The following is a 27,405-nucleotide window of genomic DNA, read 5'->3' as shown; positions in this document are numbered from 1 at the left end:
TGCTGAGAATGCTGACAAACAACTTGAACTGGTTGGTTAAAAAATTCTTTTTTTTAATCTTGCTGTGCTGTACTTCAAGGGGTTTACAACATAGCTATTTAAACAGAAGCCATGGGTTTCACGTGAGTGAAACAATTTTTTTTGTTTGAAAATGAGTAACTTGCAAAAGAGATGTCAGGAATTAATTTAATCACAGATATTAGAACAATTAAAAATTGAAACAACAAATCTAGGTATTATTAGACATCTACTGACTCGACAATGGACCGTTGTGTTTTCAAGGTTCTGGAAACTTTAGAACAACTGTCACAAGGGCACTAAAGATGCATGCTTGATGAGAAGAGCAGGCTTATCATTTTATTTTGAAATCAGGCTTACCGGCTTTCCCTGAGGTACTCGTTAACATCTTGAGCACCTCCAGGCTCAGGACTGAAAACAACAGCTAAACTGAATATTTTTGCTGTCACTTTGTCTGTGTACAGACAGGCAGAGTTGCAGCCAACATTGCATTCAGCATCTCTACTTCTTTGAGATTTAAGAACATGTTTTGCAAAGTAATAGCGTAAGTAGAAAATGGGAGGGGGTGTCTCTAAACTGTCCTTTCATTTGTCATGGTTGATCATAGAATTACACAGTTAATTTAAGATTTAGCACAGTGTTTTATATAAATTTAATGGAATGTTTGACAGTTTTATGAAGAAATTGCATTCTGATCGCAGCACTGTGCAAATCATCTTATACCAATTTGAGATGGTAAGGGTAAGCTGTGCCAATGTTAAAACAGTGCCATAGAATTAGATAAAAACAGACCCTTTGGCTCAACTCATCCATGCTGATCAAGGTACCTTATTAGTATTTAAAAGAATCTGCAAGAAAATACTTGCTCTTTGGGTGTATTTGATGCATGCATATCTACATTTATTGTTTGTCAATAATTAGTCCAATGAGACCATCTTGGAGAGCATTCAAGACTAACTACATAATCTGAGACTGGACTGTGCACTGTTGTCAAACTGAGAATGGCTAGTAAGCTATCTTCCCAAAACAGCATAAGTGAATGACTTCAATGACAGTTTATGAGAATGTTCCTAACTGGCTGCATCTCTGTCTGGCATTGGGGGCGGCGGGGGCTGCGGGGAGGCTACTGCACAAGATTGAAGTAAGTTGCAGAAACTTGTAAAATCAGTCAGCTCCATCATGGGTACTAGCCTCCATAGTATCCGAAACATCTTCAAGGAGTGGTGCCTGACGAAGGTGGTATCTGTCATTGAGAATCCCCACCACCCAGGGCATGCCCTTTTCTCACTGTTACCATCAGGTAGGAGGTACAGAAGCCTGAAGGCACACACTCAGCGATTCAGGAACAGCTTCTTCCCCTCTGCCATCTGATTCCTAAATGGATGTTGAATCCATGAACACTACCTCACTACATTTTTATTTCTGTTTTTTTTTGCACTGCTTATTTTAACTTAACTGTTTAATAAACATGTATCTATTTACTGTATTTCAGTTTTTTTCTCTTATTTATCCATATATTTCATTATACTACTGCCATAAAGTTAACAAATTTCATGACAATTTGCTGGTGATATTAAACCTGATTCTGATTCCTGGTGCTAGTCAGTGAATGTTGTAAGACCTACTGCCTGGAGTTTCTATCTAGAGCCTGCCTGCCTCTCTCCCTCCCCCACCCCCCCGCCCACTACATTCATACTTAGCTGCTTCAGGTGTAGAGAGCGAGTTCCTCCAGTTAAAGCACCCTGTAATCTAGCTGTGTGGCCTAAGCAGTGGCAAGATCCTCCAGTGATGCAGTGAGGAGGCTCCATCTTTGAAGTAAGCAAAGACTTGACCCCATGCTTGTTTGTTGTAAAAATTGTACGTTGTTTTAAAGTCTTCAAATATCTCTTGAAAATGATTTATATTGAAGTAAATAATTAAATAGAAGTAACAAATGTTGAATTAAAAAAGTTAATTGGAAGATCATAAACAATTGAGAACAGACAACTAAAGCAAAATTATTTTAAGAATATAATGCTTTCCTCTTTGCCTCCTAATCTGCAACCCTATAATCCCCATTCAAATCAATAAATTCTCAGATGCTTGCAAAGGATTAGGAGGCATTTGTTTTCCTCTTCCTGCTTGCTACCTTTACCAGAATAAATGCTGCAGAATCACAGCAAGACTAGGCTCTGCCATTGGATTCCATATGATGTCCATCAATAGAATAAGCTGATATATTCGTCCTAATCTGTCATGAGTCTAGGACATTGACATTTTGTGTGCAAGTCCTGGATTTACTGCTGTATGAACAGCCAAGCAGCTGGCAAAATCTGACTCAATGAGCCTGGTTGCTCAATAGGATATGGTTTAAATTGGCAACCTCTTGTTTAATTGTCCAGTAGCATAGTCATTGTAGCTATTCTCCCTCTTGCTTGCCTGAAATGAACTATAAAAAACAAAGCTAGTTTTCAATACCCAAAGTGCTAGGTCTGGTTCTTTTATACACAATTTGTTCAGAGTTCATTATTGAACCTAGTAGAAGGGTGAAAGATCTGGGAGTAGCCTCTCCGACACCAGTAATTAGAATCAAGTTTGTTATCACTGACGTAGGTTGTGAAATTTGTTGTTTTGCTGCACCAGTACAGTGCAATACATAAATTACTATAAGTTACAACAAAGAGATATAAAAAATAAGTAGTGCAGATAGTGAGGTGGTGTTCATTGTCCATTCAGAAATCTGATGACAGAGGAGAAAGAGCTGTTCCTAAAATGTGTGTGTGTGTGTCTGTGTCTGTGTGTCTGTGTTCAGATTCCTGTACCTCCTCCTTGATGCTAGTAATGAGAAGAAGGCATGTCCTGGATGGTGAGGGTCCTTAGTGACTACCAATTGCAATGGTGTTAATATGTCATTTACTTTGGTGAACCAAACCTAAGCTTGTTAGGACTATAGTCACTATCTTAAAGTTTCTCCATTCCCAACCACTCCCAACCTCCCCCTGCCACCCACCACTGCCTCACAATCGTGCCATATTCCAGAAGAAGGAATCAGAACAGGTAATCTGAAAACAAAACGAAACCTGCATGCTAATATGACTTGCAGTACCCATGAGTTGCGGAAAAACTTTTAATGGACTGGAATTTAGAAAAGGGCAAGGATGGTATTCACACTTCTGTTGGACCTTCAGCTATCCATTACAGGCATAAGCCACAGTAGAGGCTCTTTGGCCCATGATGTTGTGCCAACCTTTTAACCTACTCCAAGATCAATCTAACCCTTTCCTCTCACATAGTCCTCCATTTTTCTTTGATCCATGTGTTTATCAATGAGTCTCTTAAATGTCCCTAATGTAGCTGCCTCTACCACAACCCTGGCAGTGTGTTCCACACACCTACCACTCTCTACGTAAAATAAAAATGCTACCTTTGACATCCTGCTACACTTTCCTCCAATCACCTTAAAATTATGCCCTCTCGTATTAGCCATTTCCACCCTAGGAAAAGGGCGCTCGTTATCCACTCTACAAATGCCTCTCAATCACCTCTATCAAGTCATCTATCATTCTCCTTCACTCCAAAGAGAAAAGCCTTGCACTCTACTGCTACAACAAAACAACAAAATTCATGATGCGCATCAGTGATAATAGATTGGATTTTGATTCTGATTCTATCCTGCGTCTTTGCCACAGTTTGGGAGGTAATCCAAGTGGAGGATTAGTACCTTCAAAAACTGAAAATAGGTTTCGAACCAGTTTTACTCTGAGCTGGTGTGATGAACCAGGTGTAAAACACTTTACTAAAATGTATAATTTGCTATTTCAGAAAGATATGCAGCTACCTAGCAGCAGTATTTAACTGTGGAGTGAACTTTTAAAAAAATAAAGAATTCTCAGGTTCTTGAGGTATTTTCAAGTGGAAACAAAGAAGAGTCCCAATCCCTTGGGTAATGATGTGTTGACAGAACAGCTGTATTTGCTCTGACTTTAATCTGGAAAGGTAAATAGATACTGATGGATGCAGCCTGTAGATGACGAAAGATGCTTTTAAAACAATGGCTATATCTCAACGATCTCCACTGTGCATCAATCCAACCTTTAATTCAACCAAGGCAGAACTGGCTGAGCTACAGTAACTTGTGTATTGAAACTGTATACCAGGGGTGGCGAATATTTTTGAGAGTGTATGCCCAAATTGGTGATAATCTTTTTTTAAAAAGCACAATAGGATTTATGGAAAGCTATACATAAAGACTCAAATAACTAATGTGCAAAAGAAGACATATACTGAGAACACGAGTTGCAGAGTCCTTGAAAGTGAGTCTGTGGGCTGTGGAAGTCAGTTCAAAGTTGTGGCGTCCACAGTGGTTCAAGAACCTGATGGTTGAGGGGTAATAACTGTTCCTGAACCAACCCTAAGGCTCCTGTATCTCATTCCCATTGGTAGTAGTGAGAAGAGAACATGCCCTGGATGGTGGGGGTCCTTGATGATGGATGCTGCTTTCTTTTGTGAGCACTCCACGTAAATGTGCTTAATGATTTGGAGGGCTGTGATGCACTGGGTTGTATCCACCATTTTCTGTAGACTCTTCCATTCCTGAGCATTGGTGCTTCCATACCAGATGGTGATGCAACTAGTTAGGATACTCTTGGCTGTGTGAAGTTTAAGATAAATGTTTTAAGTTATTCTATACAAACCACTAAGAAATTTAGATGCACTGTTGTGCCTTCTTTGTGATGGCATTTATTTGCTTGTCCCAGGACAAATCCTTTGATATAATAGCAAGAAATTTAAAATTACTGACTACATATCATCATATTTTCAATGTTGCTCAATTGTTGAGTACTTCACACTGTCGACTTTACTATGCATGAGTGCCACCTGTAAAGTTGGATGCCCCCTTTGTGAAGGGACCTCTGAATTGCAGTTATCCTGGTGGATAAGTAAAAAACTGTAAACTGTGTGGTTCTCTCCAAAATCTTCCTCCAGACAAACACAGACCCATGGGGACACTTTTTTGCCCTCAGAAGCTGGTTAGCTGCCATTTCAAAGGACAATTCAAAGTCGGTCCAGATTTGTACTCCAGCCAAACTATATCAGGATGGCATGTTTCTGTCCCCAGTGAATGATTGTGAAAAAAAATTATACTATACAAGATTCCAACATTAATTGATACCAACTTTTTATTTCCAGATATCCTTGAACTGATCCAAATTTTAATATTCCTTTGTGACCATACTATGTGGATTACAAGTCCAGTAATGTAACCACAACACCACTATGCCTTCCTATAGTGAGGGAGCCTGATATTGTGGCAGAGCAGTTATTACACGTATCACTGTACTTGTGGTCAAATTCTGACAGGTACAGAAAAAATGGATCATGATTTGGTTTCAAGAAACCAGAAAAAATGTGGGACTCTTGCCTCTGAAATCTCTGCCCTTTTGGAAGGTTTTAATGATAGATGTACAACACACTGTCAGTGGTATTCTATCAGTGTAAAAATGCCTTGAGCAATCTAGTGCTGGTTTTTGTTATCATATAAGTAAGAGCTGCTTGCATTCTGATCTTGCTGCTTATCTCTATATATTGAGCCCTGGTCATTGTTCTAAATCGGGCTGCTGCCCTTTTATCCCTGGACTAGTTCTGCCAATTTCAAAGGTTCATTTATTATCTAAGTATGTATGCAGTTTACAACTCTGCGATTCTTCGTCTCCAGATAGCCACAAAGCAAAGAAAAGGCATGAAAGTCAGTTCAGAAAGAAGCAGCAAACCCACCAAACTCCTTTCCTCCTGCACGAAACGCAGCAAGACCATCGACACCCAACCCCCCCACACGAAGCACAACAAGAACGTGTGCACCCTCCTTCTCATGAAACACAAGAAAAACATTGACTCCCAACTCCCCCTTCCCTGCACGAAGTATGAGAAAGTACGGTGAAAACACAATATAAAAATCATAAGACTGGGAAAAAAGTCCATAGTCCAAAATCCATATGTAGAAACCTCAGTAACGTTCACCAGCATTATCGAGAGAAAGAGACTTCGGGCACAGCGAAAGGCCACACAGTCTTTCTCTTCGATAGCAGAGCGATCCCACCAGTAATCAGAAGGCTATTGGGTTTGTTAGTTTTCTTTCTGATAGCTTATTCTGTAACATTTTGTGTGTGTTACTCTGAATCTCTTCTGTTTATATCTGCAACAAGAGGTGGCTGTCAGGAGGAGGTTACAGCCATTTACCCTCATATTACAGAAACTGTCATACTTGGACCTGAAATTGGAAACCAAGTGAATGCCACTGTAGATAAATGTACTTCTCAGTAAATAAAGTAACAGCCTCTCTAGATTTCTTTAATCTGCATGTTTTAAATGATCAAAACATAAAATCTGTTACCATTCCAGTGTCACTTATTAGGCCATGCTCTCTTCTCGCCGCTGCCATCAGCAAGGAGGTACAAGAGTCTTAGGTTCCTGAACCAGCGTGGACAGCTTCATTCACCTCAACACTGAACTTGTTCCACAACCTATGGACTCACTTTCAAGGACTCTACAATACATTTTCTCTGTATTTATTTATTTTTATTTGTTTTTTTTTGGTATTTGCACGGTTTGACGACTTTTGCCCTTTGGTTGTCAGAGATTTTCATTGATCCTGCATTCTTGAATCCCATACCCATCGAGGGACTTGTTACTGGTTTGCTTTCGTAGGAAGATAAATTGGACAGCAGCAATTGGATGTCACAGCAAGCACCACCTTGCAATATAAAGGGGGTAAATTTTATAACTTCAGTAATACTTTGGACTCTTAAAAATACAAAGAAGCCACAAGTTGTATAGAATTTGGTCCCCAAGCTAGAATGAGCTGGTAATGTGTAAGGTACTGAAATAATATTGGCTATTGTATCCTTATGTTCAACTACTTTTCTATATTCTCCTTCTATGTGTATAACATAGATGCTATTTTAAGCAACTTGTATTAAAAAGTTTGCGTGAAAGATAAAAAGATAGAAAATTCACAGAGGAAATACTATGTACTGGTGTGCTCCGCTTTAACGTCCAATCGGATGTATGTCCGTAGTCCCGATTGGAGAACGTGGCGTAGTGGATGTAAACAATCTTGTGTATCGCGCGTCTCTTGAGTGTAGTAGCGTTATCTCTCCGTGGTAATTTTTCGGAAGGAAATTAAACAAAGTGCATCATGGATTCCAAACGCAGGTTATTCGACCTGAAACTCTTCCAGTGGACCATTGAGGAAGTTGAGAACAGTGAGGTGGATGACCCTGATCATCTTTGATAAATTGTGTGTGATACAGGCTAAGAAAGTGTTTACATAAAAGTTTAAAAAGTGAAAAAATTAAAAAGGTTAAAATGAAATAAAAATTATAGTGTATATATTATAGTGTACAGCATACAGTTTTAGTGTAAGTTCTTGGCTGTTTAGTCAATACAGGTACACTACAGTACTCCATATAGGTTTGCTAAGTATACAATATGGTGTTCGCACAACGTCCAAATCACATAACGTCCGATTTCACAGAACATCTTGTGGGCACTAAGAGACACATACCTGTACTGTCTTGTAATTCACATGAGGTTTAGTCAGTATGTTTTATATGCTGAAATTCATAGTTTAAATCCTTGCACTGTCTAAAGCTTTTAACATGGATGGGCCCTCTGAGCAGGCGACTATATTGATTGAGCAGTGCTGTTTGATACTTTTGTTAGCTGTAGAACATAGTTGGCCTTGGCACTTCTATCTGTTATGGTTATAATCTATTAGGCTTGTTCCCATATTCTAAATAAACCAGAATAGCTAAATGTACTTGGATGTGTGGGGTCTGTTTAAAAATAGTAAAACAAAAACAACCTAATCAAATTATTTAATTGCTTAACAATACCAGGATGTGCAGCTCTTATCACTACCACTTGAAAAGCATGTTTAAGAATTATAGATTCAATTCTGATTATGTCAACAACAGTTCTGGAAGTGATTTTTCCAGCTGTTTGTACAGCAGCTATCCCTATGACGCCGATAGAAGTTACTCCACAAGAAGTCCTCTGAGGGAAGAGATCTTGTCTTAATTTGTTCAAGTAGAATTCACACAATTTTAAAGTAGAATCAGGCTGTTTGGTCCAAGCAGTCCATATTCTTGTCTTTAACGGTGATGATTTTCAAGGTGTTCTGTTTAGAAGAACGTAAGTGTCTTTACACACAAATCACTGAAAGTTAACTCAAGGGTAGATGAAGAAATTTCTGATTCACATGTACATTTAACATACAGTGAAATGTGTTGTTTGCATGAACAATCAATACAACCTAAGGACACATTCCAGTGCCAACATAGCATGCCTACAATGGTCATCAGGACAACAATATAACAAGAAAACAAAACAGCAAAACAAGCCCCTTTCCCACCCTCCCCCACCCACCCATTCACTCACGGAGACACACTGAGGCCACCTTTGGGCCTCCAGTCCTTGGCCTTGGGCTCTCAGGCTCACATACATCATCAGGCTTCCAACCTCCAATCCTGCCCTGGTCTCGCGGGCACCAAGCCTCTGACTTCCCGACTGGGTTTCTTAGCCCAGAAGGCAATGAACTTTGGAAATCTCTATGCTGGAGGGTTAGAGAGGCTCAATTGCAAAGGATAATCAAGGATGAAATGGATATATTTTTAAAGGAACCAGGCTGTATGTGGTTAGTGCAGAAAAGTGATATTGCAGTGAAAGGTCAGGCACAAGGAAATAAATTGACTATTCCTGCCTTGATTTTCTGTGTTCTTGTTTAAGCAATAACCTAATCCCATATGTCTGTTGAGTTTCTATATCCCTTCTTTCTACCACATCTGACCTATTCTTTAAATTAGCAATTTAATCAACATTTAGTGATGTTTGTCATATATTTGCTATCAATATGCAAAAAACACCTGCTTTATACCTACGCATTTATATAAACTCACTCAATAATCCCTTTCTTCATTGTTTTATGTTGCACATCCATATTGCTTCAACAATAAACTGGACCCCAATAATAGTAATTCAGTGGTAACATGGAGCCCAAAGCTTCAGACAGTATTATAATCCATCTTCTCTTTGGGTTTCCTGCAGATACTCCTCTGTATCTCAGTTTTTATTTCTATACTCATAAAATCTAGCTTAATGTTTTTTTATGATTTTTATGTACGTGAGCTTTTAATGTATGCAAACAGTCCTGAAATGGCTCTTGACCTCAAACATTGACTGTCTATTCTCTTCTTCGATGCTGCATGACCTGTTGAGTTCCTCCAGCAACTTATTTTTTGCTCCAAGCCTGTCGGTTTTTCCTATCAGTCAACCTGAACCTGTTCCAAAATAATTATTTTAGTTTACCAAAATGCAGTTTTATACTGACTGGCGTTACATTCCATCTATCACTCTCTTTTATGTTCGACCATCTTACAAACTTTTCTTCTGTTTTTAATCTTATTCAGTGATACAGTATGGTAACAGGCCATTCCGGCCCAATGAGCTCACTCTGCCCAATTACACCCATGTGACCAATTAGCCGACTAACCGGTGTATATTTTTGGAATGTGGGGGAAAACTGGAGCACCCTGAGCACTGCCACTTCCTTTCTCGATTTATCAGTTTCTTTTGAGGTCCTTGGGGGCCCAGTAGGAAGTAGTCTGGTATTTTCCATGGTTCTAGTGGGTATTTTGAGAACCCCAGGAAAAATATGAACCTGTTTGCTCAGTTTCTTAGGCATTACATGTCGCTAGAGCATTAGTCTGCTTTTGGCTTTCTGAGTGGATCTCTTTAATAAAAAAAATGTTCCACTGAAGAGACTGTACACGCAGCTGTTGTTTCATTACAGCACTTACACAATTCAAACCCTATGGCATCTGGTTCCTTAATCTGCCATGGCAAATGTGTGTTCAATATTTCACCGACTGCTTTCATATTCTCTATCCCGTCTGTTGCTACAGTACACAATGACAGTGGCCTGTAAAGCATGTCAATAAAGCATTTTATTTGAACCTTGAGTTATTTTAGCCAATGTTGAATAGAAACCTATCTTTAGTCATGCTATTTTATTGCATCATTTGGGATACTTTATTCAAGTTAAGGACAGTTAATCACAAAGACTTGCTTTCACAAAATTAATTTATTTTCCCTCTCTGTTTCTTTTGCTGCTACAGTAAAGTCCCAACAGGATTGTTGACCCCATTGCCTGTGGTTAATACTCATTACATAGATCCAATGCCTCTTACATAACTTCAATGCACTGGGAATTTGTTGTATACTGTAATTTGTGAAGCGGCTTTTCAGATTCTAGCCAGGAGACTGCCAGTTAATGCCAAGCTGAAAATTACATCTAAGCCCATGGCACCCTAGGCTCTTCTTACTTGAGCACAGTTGCTACACAATCTGCTGACGAAAAAGGAGAGAGCAAGAAGAATGGAAAATGGTATTATGAAGAGTGACCACGAGGAAATCTGCAGATGCTGGAAATTCAAGCAACACACACCAAAGTTGCTGGTGAACGCAGCAGGCCAGGCAGCATCTCTAGGAAGAGGTACAGTCAACGTTTCGGGCCGAGACCCTTCATCAGGACTAACTGAAAAAAGAGCTAGCAAGAAACTTGAAAGTGGGAGGGGGAGATCCAAAATGACAGGAGAAGACAGGAGGGGGAGGGATGGAGCCAAGAGCTGGACAGTTGATTGGCAAAAGGGATATGAGAGGACCATGGGACAGGAGGCCCAGGGAGAAAGAAAAGGGCCACCTCCAACGGGATCCCACTGCTAGGCACATCTTTCCCTCCCCCCCCCCCCAGCTTTCTGTGGGGATTGCTCCCTGTGCAGCTCCCTTGTCCATTTGTCCCCCCCATCCTTCCCCACCAGTCTCCCTCCTGGCACTTATCCTTGCAGACGGAACAAGTGCTACACATGCCCTTACACTTCCTCCCTTACCACCATTTAGGGCCCCAGACAGTCCTTCCAGGTGAGGTGACACTTCACCTGTGAGTCGGCTGGGGTGATGTACTGCGTCTAGTGCTCCCGATATGGCCTTCTATATATTGGCGAGATCCAACGCAAACTGGGAGATCGTTTCGCTGAACACCTACGCTCTGTCCGCCAGAGAAAGCAGGATCTCCCTGTGGCCACACATTTTGGTTCTGCGTCCCATTCCCATTCTGATGTGTCTATCCACGGCCTCCTCTACTGTAGAGATGAAGCCACGCTCAGGTTGGAGGAACCATAACTTATATTCCGTCTGGGTAGCCTCCAACCTGATGGCATGAACATCGACTTCTCTAACTTCCGCTAATGCCCCACCTCCCCCTCGTACCCCATCCGTTATTTATTTATATACACACATTCTTTTTCTCTCTCTCCTTTTTCTCCCTCTGTCCCTCTCACTATACCCCTTGCCCATCCTCTGGGTTTTCCCCCCTCCCCCTTTTCTTTCTCCCTGGGCCTCCTGTCCCATGATCCTCTCATATCCCTTTTGCCAATCACCTGTCCAGCTCTTGGCTCCATCCCTCCCCCTCCTGTCTTCTTCTGTCGTTTTGGATCTCCCCCTCCCCCTCCCACTTTCAAATCTCTTGCTAGTTCCTCTTTCAGTTAGTCCTGACGAAGGGCCTCGGCCAGAAACGTTGACTGTACCTCTTCCGAGAGATGCTGCGTGGCCTGCTGCGTTCACCAGAAACTTTTATGTGTTGTTATGAAGAGTGAATGTGTTTTGCCATGATAGTCAAAAAGATAAGAGATTGCATGACTTTGTTTGATATTTGTCACATAATAGCCAGTGCAGCCCTTGTAATAATGAAAGCATGATTTTTTGCATAGCAAGGTGATAATGGCCAGATAATCTGTTTTAGTTGGGTAACGTTGACCAAGACACCAGAGATCTCGCTTGCTCTTCTGCCATGGGATCTTTTCACCCTGAAGGGTCAGATGAACTTGGTTTCAAAGTCTGCACTGAAAGACCATGAATGAGGTGTACAGTGTCAGACAGGAACCAACTGAAGATTTCAGTGAGTGAAGTTTATTGCACATTTTATTTGCCATTAATCTCCACCTTGTGTTTGCAATTGCAAACACTCTGAATGTTTATGGCTTCAAAATCATTGGGCTATGGATGCTCCATACTCAAGAACATGTTAATTGGTATCTCACCTCCCTTTGGGCTGGTTGTAGAAGTAAAGGAGCAAGAGTAGGCCATTTAGGCTCTCAATCTGCCGTGCACTGAAATCATCCCCATCCCATTGTGATACATTTCCAGAGCTGGCATCACTTCATTACTTTACTAAAGTAGTCACATTGCACCCATAAATCTTGGGACTGAGTGTCGTTAGAGTATGTGGGTATGTTATATCTAAACCTAATCGTGCAATTGTCTCATGCTTAAGCATATGTATTTCAGTGCATAGAGCACTTCAATACAATGAGCTGTGGACATTCTCTCTTTTCGAACCAAGGGGTGAGTGTTCCCTACAATCAACCTTGGTGAGCTCAGTGCATGTTGGGGGTTAATCCTTGGAGTTACCTGCTTGGAAACACAGTAACACTTAGTGCACTGTATTTAGTTAGTGATCAACTCTCTTCGATGGACATGCTACATTGGTGCTAGAATGTGTGGCGACACTTACAGGCAGCTCCCAGCACTTGCTTGTGTTGTGTTGGTTGTTAACACATCGCACTCTTCACTGTATGATTCAGTGTACTGTGCATGATACTTAAATGAATCTGAATCTATTAGTCCTGCCACCTTTGCATTTTTGGGTGTATTCCTGGAACTTCCGACTTGCTCCGTAAAGAAACTGTCCAAGTACAAGGGCAAGAAAATGTTTGGCCTTTCCTGGAGTAGACTTGGGGCCGATTTGAAGAGGCAGGGCCCAGTCCAGAGAGCAAGGAACGAGCCAATGTTTGGCTGATTTAACTGCGTGGCCAGATCGAAAAGGTCGTGGAGTTGGGGTCTGAGGCGAGGGATGGGTTGGTGGTCAGCTCGCTGCTCTGCAAGGTTTACTCGTCTCTGCACTGTTACTTGTTTACTTTTTAATTGTTTGCATGATTTGTTCTTTTATTCTTTTAGTCACACATTGGGTGTTCGGTCTTCCTTTAATGAATTCTATTGGGTTTCTTTGTTTATGTGGCTGCCTGGAAGAAGACGAACTTCACAGCTGTATTAAATGATAATTTATTGATAATAAATGTACTTTGAAGAAAAAGCTGATAAACAAGTCAATATCCACTGCTTGGCTTGCACACTCTGACAATCAATTGAATTATCATTGATGGTCAACAGACCTCAAGTCCACACAAGAAACTAGCCTCAGTCCTCGAGGGGAAACGTGCAAAGCAGGTCGCTTAGCTGGAGTGTTTGGAATCAAGAGGAAGGGAAAACATTAATGCCAATGTTAAGAAAGTCTGATTGTTTCTGAAGGAGAGTACCTCTCTGAAATGTGCTGAGTTTTGAAGTCTATGAAGGGTTGATGAATGCACACTGGTTTAGGACTGGTGTACATTTCTTTTACTGGCGCATGATGTTCTAGCATTCTGCAGTGATAAGCATTCAGGAAAGCACTCTGCAGCTCTGCTCCGAGTTCATCACCGCCCTTCCCTCATCTATTACATGCTGATGTTTACCAGACATCACGCACAAGTCACGTAGCTCTTAATCCCTACGGGAAGGCCACGGCAGCTGGAGCCAAAATCCTACTAACAAATTTAGACCGATTATTAATGCCTGACCTGTATCTTCACTAAGTGAACAAGCATTTCTCCTGGGACAACTTCTCAAGAGCATATTCAAAAATTTGACAGTAATGCAATAGTGCTGAGCCAGTAGTAAACTAATAGATGGATTTTTATGATGTCATTTGCTTCAAGGTCATAAGTAACTTTGCATTTTAACCATCTATTTCACACAGGATAATAACATTGCAGCACAAAATAAAAAAAGACCAAAATGTTTTTACTCATTTTTAAAAATAAATTTTAATATAGATGGTCAAAATCAGAGTCAAGTTTTTTTGCCATATGCACCATTACATATATAGACCTAACCTGGCTCTTTCAAGTAATGTGTTATGAAAAATATACTTTTATGGTAGTCATAATTTTCTAACCCTTTATAGTTTGGTTTTTTGATTTTGTCCACTGTCTTTATATCCCTACTCTCAGCCACTTCATTATTTAGCACAGAGAGGAAATCCTTGGGCTGACTAATATTATGTTTTGTAACTCCAAAACATAAAACTAATTGAAAGAAAAACACAGGGATACTGGAGATAACGTATCTAGCATAGTAAATTTTAAATTGTTCCATTCAGGCCTAAAGATTTAATCACTGTTGAGGATTTCTTACTCTTATGGGATAATGTCTTTCCTGACAAGGGCGGGGGGCACTCTGCTTGGCAGATGAGACTTGTGGCTGTGAAATATTCTCAGGTTCTGGGGCCCCCTCCGTGGTGGTTTTAGGAATTGTCTCTGGAACTACAGGAAGTGGTTCTGACAGCTCTGGACACCTTTCTTCTCTAGCAATTGACTCTGACAGGGCAATGCAGGCCATTCATAGAGATGTAAAGGCGGTGCTCTTGGCATCTTCTGGACGTGTTGGCATCCTGAATAATACATGACAAGCTGCTCGATCTGCTGTTCTATTCCAGGCCACCAGCAAAGCTTCAAGCCAATGCTTTCATTCTGACCATGCCTAGATGAACGGCCTATACTGTAGCTCCTCTAACACCTCTCAAAACCCATATAATTCAAGGGTGAGCTCATTCTGGTGCTGGTAAAAGTGAGTTAACTGGGATTTCTGCTGCATTTTCCAGCTATTTTGGATGGCCATGTAGACTAGAGGCAGTGTGTGGTCTTTTCTGGTTTCCCTTTGGATCATCTCTGCCTCAGTAGGGAGACTTACGATTTTATTTAGGGAGAATACATCAAAAGGAGTGTCCTCTTCTGTAAAGTGTTCTGAATTTTCTTTTCCAAAGATAAACAAGATAATCCATCAGTATTTCCAGATTAGTTGGCCGATTGAATTTGATCTTGTAATTATGTTCTCCAAGAAACAGCCCATCCCTGCATTTGTGCTGCTGCTGTTAGTGGAATACCCTTCTGTGGATTGAAAATGGACACTAGTGGTTGATGGTCAGTAATGTGGGTAAATTTTCTCCCACACAAGTACCAGTTGAAATGTTTTACACCAAATCAGACTCAAGGCCTCTCAGTCAATCTGAGCATAATTTTTCTCTGCAGTGGTAAGGGAACATGATGCAAAGGCTATAGGGTGCTCACTTCCATCACTCATACCATTTGAAATGACTGCACCTATACCATTAGGTGGGGTGTCACAGGCAAGCTTCATAGGACCATATAGCTTATAATGTGTGAGTATAGTATCTGACATCACCATTTCCTTTACCATTCTGAAAGCCACTTCATACTCTTGTCCATTGCTATTTCTTCCTGATCTGTAGTAATGAGTTCAAGGGATGGAATACAGTAGCCAGGTTTAGCAGGAACCTGTTGCAGTAATTGACAAATCCTTAAAATGACTGTAACTGCGACTCGTCCTTTGACCTTGGGGCATCCACCACTGCTTGAATTTTCTCAGCATACCTGTGTAATCCTTGTGCATCAGTGGTGTGACCACAGTAAGTGATGGTTGGTTTAAAGAATTCACACTTGTTGCGTCATGCTCTGAGCCCGTAATTTTCTAATCTTTTTAACACTGTCCTGAGATTTTGGAGGTGTTCTTTGTCATCCTTACTGATAACAACGATGTTATACAGATAACATAGTGCCTGAGCAGTCTTGCAGTACCTGCTCCAGAACTTTCTTCCAGAGTACAGGTGCAGATGCTACTCCAAAAATAAGCCTATTATAGCGATAAAACTCTTTATGAGTACTTATGGTGAGAAACACCTTGGAATCTTTCCTCCTTCTCCAGCTGTATGTAGGCCTCAGCTAAGTCCACTTTGCTGAAGTGTTTCCCTGAAGAAAGGTTCGCAAATACATGCTCTATCCTGGGCAGAAGGTATTGATCTACTTTCAGTACTGGGTTGATGGAGATCTTAAAATCACCACAGATCCTGATAGGCTCGTTCTTCTTTGCTACTGAGGCCACTGGCGGTACCCATGAGCTCCACTCAACCTTGGAAAGAATTCCTCTGCCTCCATGCGATCAAGCTTACTGGCTACTTTATCAATGATGGACTTTGTGAAACTTGGGTGTGGCATTTTTATTTAACACTTTTACTCTTGATGTGTTTGAGTTTTCCAATCCCATACTCTTCACACTGTTATGTTCTGTAACCCCAAAATGTGGAACTAATCGAAAGAAAAACTTGGGGTGACGAGAGATGACGTGTCTAGTTTCATTTTTACTTTAAGCTAGGCGTGCACATATGTCCTTGTGGCATAATGACGTATGCCTTTCACGTACTTTCACATATAACCCGTAATGAATTATTAAACAAAAATAATTCTTAATCAAACAATATATTCACAATATTACTCAAATATAACTGGCATTGGTTGTCCACACAAGGACATTTGCAGCCCAGTTTATGGGTTAGCGATCCCATGACAATTCTGCTGTCTTTATCCTCATCACTCACTGCTGGGATAGTTGGAAAAGTTTGCAAAGAACAGAGGTGAAATCTGAAAGATTCCTTTTGCCATGCATTGTTACATATGTTGGCAGAAAAACAAAGCTGTAAAGAGTAGCTTTGTGCTACATGATATAATTCTATTCCAAAATAAAAATTCAAAATGTTTTAGCTAAAAGTATTAATTGGACTACTCATGAAAGCAATCCGATATTATGTCACAGCATTTTGAATGTGTCAGTGCACCTTTACTGCAGACTTCCATTACATTAAGAGATGCTTAGCTATGTTTGATCACATTGTTGTGGGCATTGAACACATTATTTGCATACTCTTGGAAAATTACCCAAATTACAATTTCAGGAAAGTCAGAAGTAAAATTTCTTATCAAAGGACGTATTTGTTACTTGAGATTCGTTTTCTTATAGTCATTCACAGGAAGATAAAGAAAGAAAATAGAATTTATGGAAAACTATACATAAACAGAGGCTGACAACGGCCAATGTGCAAAAGGGTGGACAAATTGTGCAAATAAAAAGTAATACCGAGGTCATGTTGTAAAGAATCCTTGAAAGTGAGTGTGCAGGTCATAGAATCAATTCAGAGTTGTGGTGTGTGAAGTTATACTGGAAGTCAGCAGCCTATTTTAAGAAAACTGTAGCTTAATGTAGGGCATTGAAAGGTTATTTTAGTTTTATTTTTATTTAGGGATACAGCGCGGAAAAGGCCCTTCCAGCCCAACGAGCCGTGCTGCCCAGCAATCCACCAATTTAACCCTAGCCTAATCATGGGACAATTTACAATGAACAATTAACATATTAAGGTATATGTCTTTGGATTGTGGGAGAAACCTGGAGCACCCGGAGGAGCCTCACATGCACAGGGGAAGAAATTACAAACCTGCTTACAAAGGCCGCTGGAATTGAACTCCGAACTCTGCCCCAAGCTGTAATAGCGTTGCGCTAACTGCTACATTGCAGTGGCGCCCAGGAATCATTATAATTTAGGAAGGGACAAAGTGTAGGATGACTGGCAATCTATGTGACGCTGATGCGACTTCCAATTTCATGACGCAAACCACAACTTTAGACTGATAAGGAAAGCCAGATCAATTATTTTCCTGTGCAGTTGGTCTCCTGAGCAAACTGAAAGATGCAATTCGATAGTTGTTATACAGTTTAACTATAATAGAACACAGAGTTTTTGAATACATTTGAAGTAGCAAAGGCATGTATATTAACTAAATTGAATCAAGAAATATAAATTATCTAAATTTATCTCATTTCTTGGAGTATTTGGCCCATTGAGTCTGCTTCATCATTTCATCATCCTTCTCAACCCCATTCTCCTGCTTTCTCTCCATACATAACCTTTGACACCTTGACAAATCAAGAACCTATCAACCTCTGCTTTAAATATACCCAATGACTTGGCCTGGACAGCCATCTATGGCAATGAATTCTACAAATTCACCACCCTCTAGCTAAAGAAATTCCTCCTCATCTCTGTTCTAAATTATGGAACAACTATTGAAGATCTGGAATGTTCGACTGCAAGGGGATGTGATTGTAGCTTTGAAAAGGGAGGTGGGTAAGTACTTCAAAAGCAATTAAACAATGCTGGACTATGGAGAGAAAGTGGGACTAGTTAGATTACTACTGCATAGAGCAGGTTTAGCTTGATTGGCTGAATGACTTTGCTGCTGTAGCCTCTGAGATTCTGTAATCATTGTTCAGCCTTGGACATTCCCACTGGCTTATCTTCTTGCTGAATAACCTCACTGAGCTATCAAGGAGCCGATGCTTTGGATTTTCAAATACCTGAAGCAAACCCTTCAGGTTCCTGATATGTGAAGAATAAGCTTCATTAGCCGAATGCTGTACAATCAAGCCTTTAGAGACTTGTGGCTTGATGAAAAGTTAAATTTACAACACACACTGCACTATTGAAGTTTTTGTTCCCTCATATCATCTTGCAAAAAAATAGTAAACTTCATTTAGTGATGAAAGTCAAACTAGATGCTGATCAAGCTTCAGCTGGTGAGTTATTTTTGGTCCCTGTTTATCTATTTGTCTGAAAATTTCTGAAGCTACTGTTTCCAGAAATTTTGCGTTCCCTGGCACCTTTGCTCTGTTAGACATCTTCAGATATTTCTGTTGGCATTAAAAAAGATTGAAGCTCAAATTTGAGTGATCCACTTTATCTGACTTAAGGAAAGCTTTGCCCAGTACTTATTTACATTATAATTTATTGTTGATGATAATACCTGGCTTGCTGAGTATTTCCAACATTTTAATTTCAGATTTGTAGCATCCATATATTTATGTTTAGATACTTCTTCAATCCAGTCACATTGACAGTGTAGAAAAGTGATATTTTTAATCTTAACATGGTTTTCTTACTTTGGAAAGGTATGCAGTACAGAAGCCACATGCCATATGTTTCAATAGAGTTACCTGGACAACATAGGGTTATTTAATATAGTTTGGCACAGCTTTGGGGTGATGTTATCGCGCCTCAGCAGTTCTGACTTACAAAGAATACATTTTAATTCCACATCCCATTCCCATTCTGACATGTCTATCCACGGCCTCCTCTACTGTAAAGATGAAGCCACACTCAGGTTGGAGGAACAACACCTTATATTCCGTCTGGGTAGCCTCCAACCTGATGGCATGAACATCGACTTCTCTAACTTCCGCTAAGGCCCCACCTTTCCCTCGTACCCCATCTGTTACTTATTTTTATGCATGCATTCTTTCTCTCACTCTCCTTTTTCTCCCTCTGTCCCTCTGAATATACCTCTTGCCCGTCCTCTGGGTCCCCCCCCCCTTGTCTTTCTTCCCGGACCTCCTGTCCCATGATCCTCTCGTATCCCCTTTTGCCTATCACCTGTCCAGCTCTCGGCTCTATCCCTCCCCCTCCTGTCTTCTCCTATCATTTTGGATGTCCCCCTCCCCCTCCAACTTTCAAATCCCTTACTCACTCTTCCTTCAGTTAGTCCTGACGAAGGGTCTCGGCCTGAAACGTCGACTGAACCTCTTCCTAGAGATGCTGCCTGGCCTGCTGCGTTCACCAGCAACTTTGATGTGTGTTACAAAGAATAAAATTGAGGTTTAGCTGCTACACCGTCTAATATTCTTAATGAATGTTGATGATGATAGGACTGCTAAACTTTGAATAGGTGAATAGCCTGTTGCATCTCACTTCATTGGCTTACACGTGAAATTAATCATATGCATAGCGTACCCTTGACGTGGGCAAATTGAAGGAGAGACTGGGAAAGCAGAATATCGAAAGATACTTGCATAGTTTTAAAGCAATCTATGTGTCTGAGCTTTTATCACATTGAAAGCAATTGGAATGTCAGTCAGTGCTTGGGCGGAATGCTGGCTTTATTAGTAAATCATTTTCAAGTTTTCTGTGCAGTTCTGTGTAATGCTGTGACACGCAGATTAAAATAGTACAGGCAAACAACAGGAATTCTGCAGATGCTGGAAATTCAAGCAACACACATCAAAGTTGCTGGTGAACGCAGCAGGCCAGGCAGCATCTCTAGGAAGAGGTACAGTCGACATTTCAGGCAAAAGTGGATTGTAAATGACAAGCTGCTAAAACATAATCTAAGTGAATGATGCCTATGATTATGGATTGTGGTTTTCAAGACTGCAGTTTCGACTGTAGAGCATCTCAATTCTTCCCCCCCCCCACCATGCTTGAACAGAAAGATTTATTCTTTTGTCCACCCCCATGAATGCCCCCGCTCTCTTCCCATCATCTATTTAAATTATGAACAGTGAAGGTAAAGTATTTGTGACATTTTGTCCTCTTCTAACTCCACTATGTCCCTTAAGGAGGATTAAACTTCTTTTTCTTATATATAAAAAAGGCAATACGCGGAGAAAGAATGAGGTACGAAGATAAACTAGCCAAGAATACAAAGGAGGATAGTAAAAGCTTCTTTAGGTATGTGAAAAGGAAAAAAATAGTTAAGACCAAAATTGGGCCCTTGAAGACAGAAGCGGGTGAATTTATTGTGGGGAACAAGGCAGACGAGTTGAACAGGTACTTTGGATCTGTCTTCACTAGGGAAGACACAAACAATCTCCCAGATATAATAGTGGCCAAAGGACCTAGGGTAATGGATGAACTGAAGGAAATTTATATTAGGCAGGAAATGGTGTTGGATAGACTGTTGGGTCTGAAGGCTGATAAGTCCCCGGGACCTGATGGTCTGTATCCCAGGGTACTTAAGGAGGTGGCTTTAGAAATCGTGGATGCATTGGTAATCATTTTCCAATGTTCTGTAGATTCAGGATCAGTTCCTGTGGATTGGAGGGTGGCTAATGTTGTTCCTCTCTTGAAGAAGGGAGGAAGAGAGAAAACAGGGAATTATAGACCGGTTAGCCTGATGTCGGTGGTGGGAAAAATGCTGGAGTCAATTATAAAAGATGAAATAACGACACATCTGGATAGTAGTAACAGGATCGGTCCAAGTCAACATGGATTTACGAAGGGGAAATCGTGCTTGACTAATCTTCTGGAATTTTTTGAGGAAGTAACTATGAAAATGGACAGGGGAGAGCCAGTGGATGTAGTGTACCTGGACTTTCAGAAAGCCTTTGATAAAGTCCCACATAGGAGATTAGTGGGCAAAATTAGGGCACATGGTATTGGGGGCAGAGTACTGACATGGATTGAAAATTGGCTGGCTGACAGAAAACAAAGAGTAGCGATTAACGGGCCCCTTTCGGAATAGCAGGCGGTGACCAGTGGGGTACCGCAGGGTTCAGTGCTGGGACCTCAGCTGTTTACAATATATATTAATGATTTAGAGGAGGGAATTAAAAGTAACATTAGCAAATTTGCCGATGACACAAAGCTGGATGGCAGTGTGAAATGTGAGGAGGATGTTATAGGAATGCAGGGTGACTTGGACAGGCTGGGTGAGTGAGCAGATGCACGGCAGATGCAGTTTAATGTGGATAAATGTGAGGTTATCTACTTTGGTGGTAAGAACGGGAAGACATTATTATCTAAATGGAGTCAAGTTAGGAAAAGGGGAAGCACAACGAGATCTAGGTGTTTTTGTATATTAGTCACTGAAAGCAAGCATGCAAGTACAGCAGGCAATGAAGAAAGCTAATGGCATACTGGCCTTCATAACAAGGGGAATTGAGTATAAGAGCAAAGAGTTCCTTCTGCAGCTGTACAGGGCCCTGGTGAGACCACACCCGGAGTACTGTGTGCAGTTTTGGTCTCCAAATTTGAGGAAGGACATGCTTGCTATTGAGGGAGTGCAGCCTAGGTTCACCAGGTTAATTCCTGGGATGCCAGGACTGTCATATGTCGAAAGATTGGAGTGACTGGGCTTGTATACTCTGGAATTTAGAAGGCTGAGAGGGGATCTTATTGAAACATATAAGATTATTAAGGGATTGGACACGCTGGAGGCAGGAAGCACGTTCCCACTGATGGATGAGTCCAGAATCAGAGGCCTCAGTTTAAGAATAAGGAGTAGGCCATTTAGAACGGAGTTGAGGAAAAACTTTTTCACCCAGAGAGTGGTGGGTATATGGAACGCTCTGCCCCAGAAGGCAGTGGAGGCCAAGTCTCTGGATGCTTTCAAGAAAGAGATGGATAGAGCTCTTAAAGATAGCGGAATCAAAGGATATGGGGAGAAGGCAGGAACTGGATACTGATTGTGGATGATCAGCCATGATCACAGTGAATGGCAGTGCTGGCTCGAAGGGCCGAATGGCCTACTCTTGCACCTATTGTCTATAAAGGGTCATTTGTACTTAACACTGGCACCCAAAGACAAGTGCGAATATCAATTACCGTATATACTATCCCCACAATTTGGACTTCTCTGTGAATCCAGAGGTAAATATAACAAACGAGAAGCTCAAGTACACATTTATTGCTGACAATCACAGACAAATTTGTTTTCTTATCTTTTATTTTCTCAATCCCAGCTGTTCAACAGCTAATTAAAATTTTTTGAAGTGTATTTGTGCTTTAACATAGAAAAACTAGGCAAACTACTTGGAACAGCAGTGAGATATTAAATCCTTTTTTTGTTGTTCTTCTGGTTGGAGAATAAAGTTGGCCAGAAAATTGAAACAAAGAAAAAATCTGCTCTGCTTTTAATACACATTACTGGACTTTGTACTGGTCAGTTTAAAGATATAACAGTTTAATGTTACATCTTAAAGATTTGCTACTTCAGACAGTGATAGGCATCTATAGACCTTCCTTGACTGTTGTTGGAGGTGGGGTGATACCATTGATTTGTGACTCAGAAGTGAGATCACTACCAGTCCACCAAGTCTGGTGCTAATTTATGTAAATATGGAGGATTATTTTGTTTTGCTATTGATGGAAAATTGTGTATATGTTCTTTACAAGGATTTATGAATGTGCTGTTAAGTATTAGTAATTAAATACAATATATTTCCAGTTATTTCATTCACTGCTCTTTGGCTGATTGGCTTTTCCTGTCGTGAAGCAGCACGCATTTTTGGTGGATGTTGTTGTGGTATTTCCTGTTCTTAGTCTCAAAGTCACGGGATTGCAAAATGCTCGTGAATGTTGCACTGTACATTTTATTCTTATGTTTCTTCCCACATTCTTAGCAGGATTATATAAGAATGTGTTATGACAGCTCTTGTCTGTCCTCCCTATGGTAACTTTGAGTGACTAGGTTCTTCTATGATTCTGTACTCTGCCAATTACATTAAAGACCATAATTAAACGATTGAGGCAAGAGATTTTTCAAAGATTATGTTGATTTATAATTGGAAAATGAGAGTCATAAGGTATTAATCGGAGCCTGTGGTGCAGGCATGTACAGAATTTAGACAAAGATGCGCAAACAATGTGTATTTCCATCCTTCTGACTCATTTTACCCATGTATGCTTTCCTATGAAAGGAGCTCTATTTAACATGGAGGTTAGGAAGGCCTTGTAGAAATGAGATGTTGAGATCATGGAGGGATTTGAGGATGGCACGGTAGCGTAGCGGTTATGGCAACACTTTACCGTGCCAGCAGTCCTCAATTGTAGTTCAATTTCTGCCACTCTCTGTAAGGCGTCTATACATTCTCCCCATGGCCGCATGGGTTTCCCCCCATGTTCCATAGTCATGCAGTTAGGGTTAATGAGTTGTGGGAATTCTATGTTGGTGGAAGTGTGGTGACATTTGAGGGCTTCCCGCAGCACACCCTTGGTCTGTGTTGGTTGTTGACGCAAATGATGCATTTCACTGCATGTTTTGACATATGTGTGACAAATAAAGCTAATTTTTAAGAAGTATTTTAAGAAGATGCAAACTTAAAGTCTGAGGTGTTGGTTGACCTCTGCCTTGCCATCAGTAATTAGTGGTTTATTCTTCTCCAGTGGCGTAATATTTTCAGCTTTCAGTAGCTCCAGCATCGCTCCCACTTAAAAAAGATTGACAGATTGCAGCCTTGTAACTTTTAGATGAGGTGGTGCCAGAGAGACCGACCAGATCCAGGGAAATGTCCATGGTTACTTGACTTGGTGGGTGGGCAAGGTGTAGCTGCTGAATGGACCATCTCAATTCTATTGAGCTTCTTGCGTATGTGGCCCAGATTTCAGAATCCAGGAAGGAAGGGAGAGAGGTTTGAGGAGACGTTAAAAATGCAGAACTGCAGCAGGATAAGACTGGCAAAGTGGTTGTATTCACACTTCTGGATGCTGTAAGGATAATGAGTAACTTTGAAAGGAAAGCAGGAGGTTTCTGCTCTTGACATTCAGGAAGATCTGACAATGGATATCTGAACTAATTTAGCATTGTATCCATTAAAATCAAAATGGTGGGCCTTTTTGGGAGACAAGGTAAGAATCAAGGGACAAGTGTAGTCACTACAAAGGTGGGTACATTTAACAAGTTGATGGCTGCAGAAGAATTGTGCCATTGATCTGTTCCAAGTAAAGAGTAATAGAACCTCTCACAAGAGAAAGCATTTATGGTCATCTGCTTTTGCAGATGTCAAGAAGAAGTACACAACATATTGAAAATAATGTATGCTTTTTCCTTTCTGTTGTGAAAAGAAAGATAAAATTGAAATAGTGAAGAAAGTAAAGTTAAGCAGGAAAAAGCATCATGATTTGTACATTGCCTACAATGATGTTTGTAAACATTTTGTTAATATCTTCAAGAAGGAAATTAAATGACGCTTGGGGAAGGACTACAATATTTAATCCAATTCCTAGTGTGCTCTACCTTCGAGCACAGTTCTGCAGGGGTTTCCATGATCTCTAAATATACCAAACTGTGTCATTTCAATGATGCCTTCTACATAGCATTGTTCTGTAGATTACGGAGTCAGAGTCTAAATTTGCCATTTGTGTTCTCATTCCCCTTTTCTACAGTAATTGAATTGAAAACTCGGTATGTTATTGAATGCCTCTTTTTACTTTAAAATTTAACTGATTTTTAAAAAGAACATTATTTTGTATTTCAGCCATAGAAACACAGAGTACCAGCTCAGAGGAGATTGTGCCCAGTCCACCTTCTCCACCTCCTCCTCCACGTGTATACAAACCCTGCTTTGTCTGCCAAGACAAGTCATCAGGTTACCACTATGGAGTCAGCGCTTGTGAAGGATGCAAGGTATGAGATAAACGAGTTACTTTTACTTCGTTGTGCCAGTTTCAAGGGAGTGGTGCTAAATGTGATGCCATCTGCTCTTGTAACGCACTGTTTTACTTTCCTACCCTGTGCCGTTTCAATGAAAACTGCAAACGGAACAGCCAGAACACAAACCCTGAAACCTGGAACATAATGGTGGCCTCTCACCATGAGAAGAAAGTGAATTGTCTTATTTCCCTAAAATTTGCTTAACATGAAAAATATTGTGTTTTCCACCAGCAATATTTTTGAATCACACATTACTTTATCTTAATAAATACTACCTCAACACTTAAATATCATCTGTTCCAAGGAAAAAACCAAATGCATTCCTGACAGAAGCGTAAAATTCATACCCACCCTAATATTGGCACGGTTGCGTAGATTTAAGCACAACGCTTTACAGTACAGGCGACCTGGGTTCAATTCCTAACGCTGCCTGTAAGGAGTTTGTACATTCTCCCCATGACTGCACGGGTTTCCTCTGGGTGCTCCAGTTTCCTCCCTCAGTCCAAAGACATGCTTGTCAGTAGGTTAATTGGTCATTATAAATCGTCTTGTGATTAGGCTAGGATTAAATCAGGGGTGTGCTGGGCAGAATGGCTCAAAGTCCCGGAAGGTCCTATTCCACACTGTAACTCAATAAATTTTTTTAAAAACTGTTTTTAGTGATGGCACCGTGGTTAAATTCCCAGACTAGTAATCCGAGTCTAGGGTTAATAATCCAGTGATGCTAGTTCAAATCCTATTTTGGCAGCTGCTGAATTTAAACTCAGTTTTTAAAAAATCTGTATATTCACCACTGTCCTTGATCAGAGCAAAGAGTTATTAGGGGTGGGGGGAATGCTCCTTTAGATGAAGTCGTACTTCAAAGGTGAATGGTTGCAAAGGTCATTCATCCTAGCCTCAGGGCAACACTGCGGGAAATACTTGGCAGAACCCTAGTCCCAGCTATGTTCAGCTGCATCACTTATGGTTTTCTTACAACGTGCAGTCAGAAGTGGGAAAGGTTCTGGTGATTGCACAATATTCAATTTTATCAACTTAAGTGGTCAGGGTCTGAGTGCAACAAGACAAAATCCAACAAGATAAGTAGCAAGTAGCATTGATGTGCCACAAGTGTCCCAAGCAGTGACCGTTTCAAATGGAGGGTGTAGCTATATGCAATGAAGTCTCGGCCTGAAACGTTGACTCTTTATAACTCTCCATAGATGCTGCCTGACCTGTTGAGTTTCTCCAGCACTTTGTGTGCGTTAGCTTTTGCTATTTGTGGAACTTTACCATCTGCAAAATGGCTGCCATATCTGCATGTAAAGCAGTGAAGCACAAAATCAGCAATTATTTGTATATGATGTAGATGAGGCTTAATGTAGTACAGGGCGACTGCAAATTCTGTGTCTTGAAACATTTAAAAGAAAAGTTGCTTGTCTGTCAAGAATTAACCTATTATTTGATTTATTTACCAGGAAAAGCTGTTAGTCCCTTCCCTTTGTGACAAAGGATTAATATATCCATGTCTTTTGTCGCATGTGCCAAGATGAGTGTGGAAAAAGTAAAGTTCTTTGGCAAAAGAATTGAGAAAAGAAACACGATCATTGTAATCAGCCTGTAGAGGAATTGTTTTGGTGGGTTTGCAAAACTGCAGCAACATGTTTTGTTGAATGAAAACGTAAAAAATAAGATTTCTTTCAGCGACTTAATCTCTTGTGGAGCTGAAAGGGAGACATTCCTTTTGATTTATAGAGTCTTTCAGTAATTTTCTTTGGGGCAAAATTGCTTTTAAGCTGCTATTGGCAGATTATTGAGGCATTTGCCAAGAACCAAAGGTTCTTGGCAAGTGCCCCAGCAACAATGTGGTTTGAGTAGAAGAGCAGAGACTTATTTCAAATCATATTAAGCATGTTCTTAAATTAATTTTGAATTTTTGATCTGAAATGTGCCAAATGATGTATTTACTTGGGGAAAAGTGTGACTGAAAGAGTTTCGAAATAAAATGTTAAGAAGTTATTTGTATTTTCCTAAGTCATTTGGCATGACTTCGGAGAACAATTTATCTGAGTTTCATTGTTGGCGCATTTCACAAACAATACTGCCAAAATGTTTGAGTAAGAGTTATGTAGTTGAAAACTTAGGTATATTGGATTCTTTTTAACAA

General features: G+C 40.5%; 1 protein-coding gene across 17 annotated transcripts in view; it reads left to right on the top strand.

The window, feature by feature from the left end:
• raraa (retinoic acid receptor, alpha a) overlaps window positions 1-27,405 on the top strand; it is a 735,685-nt gene that overhangs the window by 616,879 nt on the left and 91,401 nt on the right. For all 17 annotated transcript variants that reach the window (XM_063037129.1, XM_063037127.1, XM_063037130.1 and 14 more), the window contains one exon: window positions 25,084-25,232. In XM_063037129.1, the coding sequence (XP_062893199.1) occupies window positions 25,084-25,232 (149 nt within the window). The remainder of the gene's footprint in view (window positions 1-25,083; window positions 25,233-27,405) is intronic.

The sequence above is a fragment of the Mobula hypostoma genome, chromosome X1 (genome assembly GCF_963921235.1).
Source record: "Mobula hypostoma chromosome X1, sMobHyp1.1, whole genome shotgun sequence".
Lineage (NCBI taxonomy): Eukaryota > Metazoa > Chordata > Chondrichthyes > Myliobatiformes > Myliobatidae > Mobula > Mobula hypostoma.
Note: the sequence above shows the minus strand (reverse complement) of the source record. Positions and strands in the feature narration are given on the sequence as shown.